The sequence below is a fragment of the Benincasa hispida genome, chromosome 1 (assembly GCF_009727055.1).
Source record: "Benincasa hispida cultivar B227 chromosome 1, ASM972705v1, whole genome shotgun sequence".
Classification (NCBI taxonomy): Eukaryota; Viridiplantae; Streptophyta; class Magnoliopsida; order Cucurbitales; family Cucurbitaceae; genus Benincasa; species Benincasa hispida.
The window spans coordinates 74,993,033-75,005,409 of NC_052349.1; the positions used below are offsets into that span (position 1 = coordinate 74,993,033).

At 30.3% G+C, this 12,377-nt stretch overlaps 1 protein-coding gene across 1 annotated transcript; it reads right to left on the bottom strand.

The window, feature by feature from the left end:
• Positions 1 to 10,786: 10,786 nt before the first annotated feature.
• On the bottom strand, positions 10,787 to 11,773 carry LOC120090583 (NDR1/HIN1-like protein 12). The gene has a single exon (XM_039048312.1). It carries the CDS (start codon positions 11,583 to 11,585, stop codon positions 10,983 to 10,985), a length of 603 nt encoding a protein of 200 aa, XP_038904240.1. The 5' UTR covers positions 11,586 to 11,773; the 3' UTR covers positions 10,787 to 10,982.
• Positions 11,774 to 12,377: the final 604 nt, after the last annotated feature.

Genomic DNA, 12,377 nt, shown 5'->3' on the forward strand with positions numbered 1-12,377 from the left:
GATTCTGCCTTGTGGTATAAATGTCTTAGACATATCAGCCTTAAAACTATACAGAAGCCGACGTGGATGTTTGATGACAATTCCTGTGACAATATTGAGATTTTTGGAAACGGTACAGTCTCGGGCAATGAAGAAGATCAGAGACATTCAAAGTAGCCTTCTAATTGAATCTTGAAAAATCATCTTTCCAGTAATATTATAAGAGATGCTGAGTCTGGAACTTCCACCAAGAAGAAAGAAAATATGGACTATCTCCAAATGATTGACAACATTTGTTTCCCATCCCCTATGAAACCCAAGAATGCATCTGAAGCTTTAAAAGATGAGCGTTAGGTTAATGTTATGCAAGTAGAATTGATGCAATTTGAAAGACTTCATATCTGGTGGTTGGTTCCACGTCTTGTTTCAGCAAATGTTATTGGCACCAAATGGATCTTCAAGAACAAATCTGATGCGGATGGAATGGTTACAAGAAATAAAGCTTGCTTAGTTGCTTAAGGATACTCTCAAATAGAGGGTATAGACTTTGATGAGACATTTGCCCCTGTAGCTCATCTGGAAGCCATCAAACTTCTGCTAAGTATTGCTTTCTTACTAAAGTTCAAACTTTATCAAATGGATGTCAAAAGTGCCTTTCTCAATGGGTACTTGAATGAAGAAGTTTATGTCGAACAATCTAAAGGATTTGTTGATCCTATTCACCTTGAACATGTATACAAGCTTCGAAAAGCTTTGTATGGTCTAAAGAAAGGCCCCCGTACTTGGTATGATCACTTGTCTGAATTTCTTCTTAAGCAAGAATATGTGAGAGGAGGAGTTGACAAAATGTTGTTTGTGAAGAAAGAAAAATGGAGTCTTGTGATTGCCCAAGTTCATATGGATGATATTGTGTATGGAGGAATGTCTCAGCATCTCATAGATTAGTTTGTAAATCAAATGCAGACTAAATTTGAAATGAGTTTAATGGGTGAAATAACATATTTCTTTGGACTTTAGATCAAGCAACTTAAATATAGAATTTTCATCTCTTAAAGCAAATATGCAAAAGACCTAGTAAAAAAAGTGTGGGCTTGAAAAGGCTCGTACAAAGAGAACCCATGCTTCTACTCATGTTAAAATGTCTAAAGACTCTGATGGGTCTTGTGTTGATGAGAGCCTATATCAAAGTATTATTAAGAGTTTACTTTATCTCACTGCTAGCAGACCTGACATTGCTTTTGCTGTAAAGTTCTATGTCAGATGTCAAGTTAAACCTAAAGCTAGTCATTTGTTGGGTGCCAAACGAATCATCAAATTACATTAGTGGTACATGTGAATGTGGTCTTCTGTATTATTTTGATACTAATTGCTTCTTGGTTGGTTATTGTGATGCAGATTGGTCTGAAAGCTCAGAAGATAGAAAAAGTACTTCTGGTGGATGTTTCTTTTTGGGAAACAATTTGGTATCCTGGTTCAGCAAGAAGCAGAACTGTGTGTCTTTTTCCACTGCTGAAGCCGAATATGTTGTTACTGGAAGCAGTTACATTCAGCTTCTCTGGATGAAACAGATGCTTAAAGAATATGTTGTCTCGCAAAATGTTATGATATTGTACTATGACGACTTGAGTGCCATAAATATTTCTAAGAACCCAGTCCAAACAGTACAATAAAACATATTGATATCAGACATCATTCCATCCGAGAATTAGTAGAAAGCAAACAGATCGTCTTAGAACATATTCGGAGTAAAAATTATATTACTGACTTCTTCACAAAAGGCTTTAGACGTTAAATAGTTTGAGGCTCTTCGAACTACCTTGGCCCTTTACACAATTGATTTGTAGCACCTAATCGCATTTTAGAAGTAGGCTGTGAAGGGATTAAGGCCCTTTTCTCCGAGGTAGGTCACATGGCATTCTGATATTGCATGTCGTGGGTAGATAAGTGTAAGTTAAGAAACATTTACTGGTTTTGTTTTTATAATAACTCCCGTCAATGGTGTTTTGGTACGAATGAAGATTTTTAATTTTTGCATGTTCACATTCTCTTCAACTTCCCCTGTGACATGGTTTCTCTCTGGTGGTTCCAAACAAAATGGTGAGTACTCGAAGAGAGCTCACACTTCTAAATAAAAATGGTGTACTACAAAGAAAAGACCAATAGGAAAAAGATTGGTGAATCTTCTGATGGAAATGCTCCGACGAATGTTATTGAAGTTGATCGCATTTAAACCCTAATGCTAAAAATCTCCAAGTATTGATCCTTCTCTTGTTGACTCTGGAAATGAAAATGTTACATTGGTTGGGGTTATCATGCATGTTATGAATGATGATCAAATTCATATTGATGAAAGTAGAGTAAAAGAGTCTAGGGTTTCTGATGTTACGGATTCTTCAAAAGATAATTTGACTGAAAGCAGTCTAACTGGGTTGGGTATTGAATCTAATGTCGATAAAACAATTCAAAGTGTTGAAAATTTCGAGGTCGAGGCTCTAAATGTGTTGTCAAATTTATTGCATTTGGGGTGCCTAATGAATCTGGGGATGTGGAAAAGTAAGATGATCCTGAGAATTCTGAGTATCAAAATGTTAAAAGTAACTCAAGTAAATCAAGTTCTAAGAAGGAAACTGAAGGTAACTTGTCTGATAAGGGTGAGAAGAGCGAAAATACTCCTGAAGAGGAAGAAGCAAGTAGAAGCTCTTCTGTCTCTATTAATGTTTCCTTTGATGATCATGTTCCTATTAATCAGTTGAAGCAAAAGGGTAAAAAAAAAAAGTGTGTTAATGAGGATGTTGGTTCTTCAAAGCCAAGTACTCAAAATGTAGTTGTTTCTGATTCAGAATGGGTTGATGAAGAAGAAAAATGAAAAATATGTTGGAAAAAGATCCTCTGGATATGCCTGATAAGGATGTTCAGAAAACTGAGATCAAGAAGAGAGTGAAAAAGAAGGATGTTCCTACTGTGCCTTTAGACAATACATCTTTTCATTCTAATGACAGTGCTAAGATGTAGAAATTTGTTGTTAACAGAAGGATTGCTGTAGAAAGAGACCTGTCTGAACAAGCTCAAGACTATCTAGAAATTATGAGTTTACTTGTAAAGACCGTTATTGTTTACACTATGTTGAACCTTGGACCATACTGCCCTCATTTAGTTTGTGAATTTTATGTAAATCTCTCTCACCAATTTAATAATGGAGGTAGCTCGGATTACAGAAAGGTTCATGTGAGAGATTACTGCTTTGTGTTTTCAACCTCTGTCATTAACAAATTTTTGAATCGCCAAGTTCCTAAAAATGTTATTGAGCAGCGTCATTTTATGTCAAATCTAGTCTTTGAGCTTATAGGGGGTGTCAAACGTGCTTGGCCCAAAAAAGGTCAATTGCCTTACTCTTATCTCAGTGTGAAGTATGTGCTACTCCATAAGATAAGGATTGAGAACTGGTGTCCATCTTCTCACAAGTTGGCAAGTCTTCTGTATCAGATTAGCACAAAGGCCCAATTCAACTATGGGGTCTTTATTCTTAATTGAATTAAACGTCGCATTAGGTCTCAAGCCACCAAAGTTCCCTTATGTTTTCCTAGATTTATTTGTGGGATATTACTCGCTCAAAAGCCTAATCTTCTTCTGAACTCCGATGTCCCTAAGGTCCCTCTTCCTCTTGCTTTGCTTTCAGCTGCAGATTGTATTAGAAAAACATGTCCCTAACCTGGTTCACACTTATGTTCCTATAACTGAAAGTGGTCCAATTAAAAATTTTATTCTGACTCCATGTGGGAAAAAAGTGATGCATGCACTGGTGAATGGATTAAAAGATCTTGCCATTTTGGCTCAGAATATTTCTGCTCGTAAAACTGAGGTGGATGATGTGTTGAATTTACTCCGTAGTGCTTTGGATGGTCCTAATCAGGGTGGAAGCTATGATGCACAAGATGATAATATAGATGTTTGATGATGTCTCCCTTGATCAAATATTCTCTAATTGTTTTTTTTAAAGCATGGCAAAAAAAAAAAGGGGGAGAAGACAAAGAAAAGAACTTTTAAATGTTGTTGTTTTATGGTGTGATGGTCTCTAAATTGATTGTGTTTTTCTCTGTTGTTGTGGTTTTCCTTTTAGTATGTTACATTCTGTTTCAATGACATTATTATCTTGCTTGTATGTTTATACTCCTTTATTCTGTTGTTTTTTTGTTGATGCTTAAAAATTTTGCCAAAGGGGGAGTTTGTTAGTTTTTGTATAGTTGGCAATATTGCATCTCAGATGTTATGAGATTTTTTTTTGCATTGTTGGTTTCAAGAAGAAGAATGTCTTCGATAATGTTGATCCTGCTAGATTCTTTCCTTATCGGTGGTTTCCTTTATTGTTTTATTATGTCAATATTTTTTCCTTTTTGGCTTTCAGTTGCTTTGAAAGTTAGGTTTGCTCGGTGTGTTTACATTGCTCATATTTAAAGGGTTCTTTTTCTTTTGAAAAAGGTTGGTCGTATTATTGTGAAAAGCTCTTATTGAAATCAAACAATCAGTGTGTATTCGGTCAACAGTGTAGAGCGTTGATAGAGTTGTGTTTTTCTCAAAGACGTACTCTGTGTTCCTCATGTCGAAAGCAAGAAGATTTTTTTAGAAGGGATTTTCAAGCTTAGAGGAAGCCTAGACTTTTCGAGCAAAGTGGACTTTGCTTTTAGAAGGAAAGATACAACACGAGTGAGAAGGAGTCTCACGTTTTGAGGAGAGCTCAAGCCTTATAGAAAGGGAGTCTTGATCTTAGAGGGAGCCTAAGATTTGCTTCACTGATAGTATAACTTAGGGGGAGCCTAAGACACTATGAGAAAGAGTCTCACATCTAGGGGAAGCCTAGTCTATTAGTTGAGTGATAAAGTTGTACAAGAGTTACTGTAGTCGTGCATCTATTACAGATAAGTACTGTGTTGTAATTGTTTATCACTAATATTAGTGAAGTTTTCTTTCATAGGCACACTGCCCCCTAGACGTAGGTGATTTACACCGAACTGGGTTATCAATCTCTGGTGTTGTTTTACTTGTTCTGCATCTTGATAACTATCTTATGAATTGCCACAACATAAGTCGTACCATTGTTATCTTGCAGTAGATACCTCTTTATTATTTTCTCACACCATTTCAGTTTCCATCTCGAAGTTTCTTTATTTTGTTATTTACTTTTTACCAACATTTTGAAAAATCAGACCAAGTTATGAAAACTAAAGGACCGTTTGTTAACTATTTTATTTTTTAAAAAAAATAAGCTTAGTTTCTCACCATTTCTTACCATGGATTCCATTTTTTTAAAGTAAAAGAGTTGAATTTGAATTCTTAGGCAAATTCTAAAAACAAAAACAAGTTTTTGAATTTTTTTTTTTTCTTTTTTTAAAGTTTTCAAGACTTAGCTTAGTGTTTGAACACATTGGTAAATAGTAGATAACAAAACAATAAATTTAGAGGTGAAAATGATGATTATAGACTTAATTTTTAAAAACAAAAAACTAATAATTTAGTGGTTACCAAACGGAGCCTAAAAATAGTTTTTAAAAACTTTTTTTTTTTTGTATTTGATTAATAATTCAACTTTTTTTCCTTTTGGAGAGATGCAAGCCATGGTAAGAAATTCAAAGAAAGCAAGCATAATTTTCAAAAGCCAAAAACAAAAAACTCAAGCCTCGTTTAATAATCATTTGGTTTTTTATTTCTGATTATTGAAAATTAAGTTTATTTTCTCTCAATTTCTTACAATGATATGCATGTTTCTTAAGTAAAAGAGTTGAACTCTTAGTTAGATTTTAAAAATAAAAACAAGTTTTAAAAAATTATTTTTTTTAGTTTCCAAAATTCTATTGATTTTTTAAAACATTAATAAAAAGTAAATAACAACACAAAAAATTTAGAGATAAAACAATTTTTTTTTTTTTTTTTTTTAGAATTTTCAAAAGGGATTTAAATGATTGTTGAACGGGACATTTTAATTATCTAGTTTTCAAATGACCCAGAAAATGAGGCTGAGTTCAATCTCATCTCCGTCTCTATTAGAATGAAAGTGATAAGTTTTGGATCCTCATCCCATTTTGTGTTTTCTTAATTTCTTTGGAATGAAAATGCCCAAAACTTTATTTGATTCCAGTTTGGAATGTGTTATTTCACCAAAAATCATTTGGTGGGGGAAAGTTGGGTGATTTTCTTTGTAAAGGAAAATCGTTCCACTAGAATCTATTTGCTAAGCAACTCAAATTCTGTTTTATGTTTTCAAGTTAATTGAGTTCAACGAATATGCATTCGATTGACGGTCTGGATTCTGTTTACGAAAACTGTTCTCCAATTTTGTGATCAAAATAACGCAAATTTTGAAAATAACTTTTGTATGCTTTCAATATATCCAGTTTTTTAATTCAAAATTTTTAATGTGGAATTATATAAAAAAATGATAAAAACAATAACAAATATAAATTTTCATGTTATAAACTCAATTATTTTTATTAAATTAAATTTATATAATATATTCTATGATATTACGAAATAGTAATTATACCAAAAAAAATAATATAAATTAATTTTATAAATTAATTAGTAATTGTTTATATTCAACCTAATATTTAGTGAATAACCAAATATATTTTCAAACATGTTTCGAAAAATTATTTAAATTGGAATTTAATTTTAGAATCTATTATCAAATATATATTTGAAAATATAAAATACAATTTTGGTTTTTTTAATCCTCTATTTTCAAAATTCTATTTTTAGATTGCCTACTAAATGTGTTTTTATTTTTCCATGAAGTTTTTAGAGAGGCAAAACCCGAGCATAGTTTGTCTTTTGTGCTTCAATTCATCTCACGGCCTTTAATGACAAGTTGCAAAAATTAAATAGATAATTATTTTTGCATAGCCACCCACATAATTAATTTCATCAATTAAATTGAAAATGATACTTAGTACATTCAGATAACATCTATCTTTATGCATTCCTCTAAGTTATCCAATTATAATTTTATCATGTAGCAAATTCTTTTTATTTCTTGTTTTGAAATGTTTTAATCTTCTTTTAGTGTGAATGATGAAAATGGATACATAAAAATTGGTGCATCTTTGGGATGTACGTTGCACCCAAGCATTACCCTTAAATTGAATACCTAAATATGAGAACATTTCAAGTTTTATGTTAATATCGAAAAAAATTTCATTCATTATTTACCACGAGAATAGCATTTAAAAATTACGTAAGATTTATAAAATAAATGAATAATAGTGTAGTTCTAGTTCATAAGTATCTCAACTTTATAAAAAAAATGTCAATTACGTCTATGAATTTTAAATTATGCATCTATGACCTTTGAAGTGATGAAAAATATTCTTTGACAATTAAAAACATTTTTTAAATTTTATCTAGCCTTTAGTTAGATAATTAAAAGTGGTTTTGAAATTTCTAAATTGTTATTTAAAAGAAGCATTTGTATTAATTTTTAATATAAAAGTATTCAAAATACTTCAAACTTAGTTTTTTTTTTTTTCTTTCAAAATTTGTCAAACTCATGGTTGGTTTCAGTTGGTTAATACTATCAATCGGACACTAACATATGATATGTTTATTAGGATATATTTGGAATATATTTTCAATTGTTTAATTTTAAAAAAATAAATAAATCATTTTGAAAGAAATTTGATTGCTTAACAATATATTTACGAAAGTGTTTAAATAAAAATGAACTTCTTGAAAAACAGTTTTTTCTTAAATCAATATAAATCGATGTTTAGTCTTTTTAATGGTTTGTCAGATTAGGCTAATTTCGATTAAATTTTTGTCGAATGAACATCATATGAGCATTAGAATTGACAATATTAAGAATTTAATGAACTAAAATTCTAATGTTTATTAATATTTTGTTCTAAATTTGCCTCTCATGTTTACAAAAGAATCTTTACGACTTCTAATATTTTAATTTATTTCAAATAATCTTTTCGACCTCTAGTATTTAAATCTTTTTCAAAGAATCTTTTAAAAGTTTCAATAAAGTATATCCAATGAACATTTTGGCATGCTCCTCACTAAGAGGTCAGTTGTATTCACACACATATATATACACACTTTATTATTAACTTTACCATTACATCAAAATTATATTTAAGTTAGTACAAGTTTAATCCTTAATTTTTAAAATTATGATTAATAAATATCTAAACTTTAAATTTTAACTTTAATAAATCCCTTAAAAATGTCAAATAGGTATATGAATTTTTAATTTTGTATCTAAAAATCTAATATTCTAATAAATTATTAAAAATACTTAAAAATTAACCATTGTATTAGATTAAAAAAAATATTTCTAATTGAACCTCAATTTTTCAATTTTATAGCCAACAGTTGCATTATTCTTTTTTCTAAAAAGTATAGTGTTGCGTATTAGACGCATAAAATTTAAAGCACATTCAAAAAATTTGTTGACGAGGGATTTATATTAAATATATATTATATATATATTATATATATATATAAGAGTGGAACTTAAAATTGGGTTTAGAGAGGGTTGGAAAATAGATTTACCACTAGGTTAGCTAACAATTTTGATAATATGGTAATTTGTAATATATAATATATATAAAGAGCATAAAGTTGGGGGGCTCGAACCTCCCCGGACCTTGACTAAATTCACCCCCGTATGACACCAATGTAGAAGTTAATGGACAAAAATTCTAACCTTACATAAAATGTGTCTCCTGATATAAAATTTTGGATCTACCACTATTCGTATGCCAACTAGATAGACTCACTTTTCGATATTATATGACTTGAGTATCTTATTGATGCAATTAAAATTATATTTATATGAACTTGTGTCTCTTTCCATAAAATCTTATATCCATCACTACTCGACTATTAACCAAACACATGTCACACCATTTTTACCTGGTAAAAAATATGTGTGGTGGTAAGTAAAATCAATACCATTGATTTATTTTATTACTTTTCAATACTGCCAAAAAAAAAAAAAATGAATGCTACTTACTTTTAAAGGACACACATATATATATATATATATATATATATATATATATATATTATATCCACTTATTATTCAATGGTATTGTTGAAATTGAATAAAAAGATAATGAGAAGTCCCATGTTATTATTTCTATGAGCTGGCTATCTTTTGCGTAATAATTATTCCTTTTACCAATTGACCCTACTCAAATTAAATAACGTTACTCTGTTTTTTAATTCTAATAAACTCTTGGTGGGCCACACATGAATATTTATCATTTTATGTTAGAAAAAATAATTTCTTTGTCTTCGACTTTTTTTTTTCAGTTTCTATTTTATTTCAAAATGTTTCATTTTTAATTCTTCGTTTTGAGTTTTGTTTCGATTCCTCCATAAGCTTCAGAATGTTCAATTTTACATTTGGATTAACTTACGTTTTATTTCATTTAGTCTCTAAATTTCAAATTTTATATTTTTAACCTCGATTTTTTATTAAATACTCCATTTTATATATTAATTTAAAATAATTAAAGAAATTATAATTAAATAAGTTTCAATTATATGTTGTATCACTATTAAAATTAATTTTAAAATTTACTTTATAATTATTTAAATTAATTAGTATATATTAATGTCAAAGACTAAAGTGAGTATTTAATAGAAAAATCGAGATTAAAAGTGTAAGTTTTGAAATCTAGAAACCAAACTGAAAAAAATAAACTCAAAATTTAAGGACTAAATTGTTAACATTTTGAAACCTAGAGACAAAATTGAAATCATATACAAAACTCAAAGAGTAAATGTATAACAATTTCAAACTTACCAAATGAAAACTAAATCCAAAATTTTCAAACTTAATAATAATAATAATAATAATAAATCAAAGTGAGCTTAGTTTAATGGTTATTGATAAACAATCTCTCTCTCTTTAAATTGGAGGTTTAATGTTCCTTGTTATACAATACTTTTAAAATAGGTTTTAGTGTCATTTTTTAAATAAAAAAAAAACGATTCGAAGTGGTTTGATTATGATAAAATGATTTTAATCATTTAAAAATTTACTTACAAAAATGGTTGATTTAACATTGGAGTATTTTTTAAAAAGTTAAAATCACTCTTTCCATGTTTAAAACTACCTCAATACAAAGTCTTAATAATTCAAAATCAATTTTGATTGGATGCAAATTCTATTTAAAGATATAAAATCAAATACTAAGACAGTCCTTTAGGCAGACAAGTCCTATTAAGTATCTAGTGAGACTCGGGTTCGAGTTTGGCCGAAGCCGAACATACTAGCTTGGGCCAAGACCCAAACCATCCCCTTTTTCTTAGCCTTATGTTAGTCCAAAGCTACCATCTTCGATCTAAATTATGCTATTCTCTTAGTCATTCTATTCGTGCTTGATATCGATTATCTTCTTTGATATTCACCCATAAGAGATATCAATGTTTTTATATTTTTATTTTTTATGAACACGTAGATAAGTGTTGAAAACAAGCAATAGGGTAACCAATTAGATCTTAGACTTTGACTATTTTCTCTCTCAGATGACCATTTTCGTCTAATTTTTTTTTATGAATTCATCATTAAGTTTCTTGGCCAATTTTAAAATATGAAAATGGCTAAAGTTGAAATCAACCAAACTAACTAAATTTAACCAATGGAACAATGACTTTGTGTCTAACCAATATGATTAAAATAGAACTTACCAATATGATTATATTCAATCAATTTGACCGAGCTTTACTTTTTTTTTTTTTTTTTCTATCTCTAAATATGTTGATTATATTTTAACATAGTAATGAAAGTGAGATGAATAAATGATTCAAAAATTAAGAATCAAAGGCCTTGTTATCTCATCAATAGTTGTCTAATACACTAAATAGGAATCGTACATTTTCCAAGAAACAGAAAATGAAAATTTGTCATGAAATTATTTCAAACTTTTCAAATTTTATTTTCGCTAATTCAAAAGAGTGGCGAAAAAAAAAATTGATCCTAAAGAACAAAGAAGAAATCATTTAGCTCTGGAACTGCAAGGCGAACTCATGTAAGTTCCATTAGAAGGATGAAATTTAAGCTCACAATGAAGATGACATTCATACTTCACAGATCCAAGCAATCCAACTCGCCATTGAACTCTCGTATTCCCTGTCAAAACGAATCCACTCAGATCTGCCTTCAAATCGTTATCAACTTTCTCCATTTGCTCTGGATTTAGAGGAATCGAATCCGAAACGACGGCGTAATGGAACTTCAGAGAACTGTTCTTCCTCACTTCGAATGGATCCGCTTTAAGCTGCGCGATCTTCATCCCTATGAAATAGAGGAAGAAACTCGAATCGGAGAAACTCGCGTGAGCTTTCGCGTTATCATTCTCCGCCTCGATGATTATCGTTAACTGAACTTCTAGGCGGCCGGCGAGATCGTTCTGGAATTTGTTGAGATGAGCGTCGAGAACGCTAACCGTCGGAATCCTAGGGTGGATTACTAGGTAACCGATGAAGATGACGATGCCTCCGATTATGACGGCGATTGAAACTACAGTACAGAGTACGGCGGCGAGCCAAACGAGAGGATGAGTGCGGCGCTTTGCGTCGGAGATTAGTTTCGGTGGCATTGGACGGTCGGAGATTGGGGATTTGGTGAGGCCGTCGTCAACATCCGGCGGCGATTTTCTTCTCTTTGAAATTCTGTGAGGTAATTTGACTCGCCTTTTCAATTGAGGTTTTTTCTTTAATTTTTTATATTTTTATTTTGTAGAATTCCAAATTCAATTTGAAAGAGATGGTTTTGGTATCTCTACCTTTCCTGCTTGCAAAGCATTTGAGTTATGAACAAAATATATATATATATATACTGTCTCTTATACACATCTAGATGTGTATAAGAGACAGTATATATATATATATATATATATATATTATATCCACTTATTATTCAATGGTATTGTTGAAATTGAATAAAAAGATAATGAGAAGTCCCATGTTATTATTTCTATGAGCTGGCTATCTTTTGCGTAATAATTATTCCTTTTACCAATTGACCCTACTCAAATTAAATAACGTTACTCTGTTTTTTAATTCTAATAAACTCTTGGTGGGCCACACATGAATATTTATCATTTTATGTTAGAAAAAATAATTTCTTTGTCTCGACTTTTTTTTTTCAGTTTCTATTTTATTTCAAAATGTTTCATTTTTAATTCTTCGTTTTGAGTTTTGGTTTCGATTCCTCCATAAGCTTCAGAATGTTCAATTTTACATTTGGATTAACTTACGTTTTATTTCATTTAGTCTCTAAATTTCAAATTTTATATTTTTAACCTCGATTTTTTATTAAATACTCCATTTTATATATTAATTTAAAATAATTAAAGAAATTATAATTAAATAAGTTTCANGAACAAAAT

What these genes read in the sequence shown, in the direction of transcription:
- LOC120090583 (XM_039048312.1), bottom strand. Translation starts at nt 11,585, where the DNA reads ATGCCACCGAAACTAATCTCCGACGCAAAGCGCCGCACTCATCCTCTC.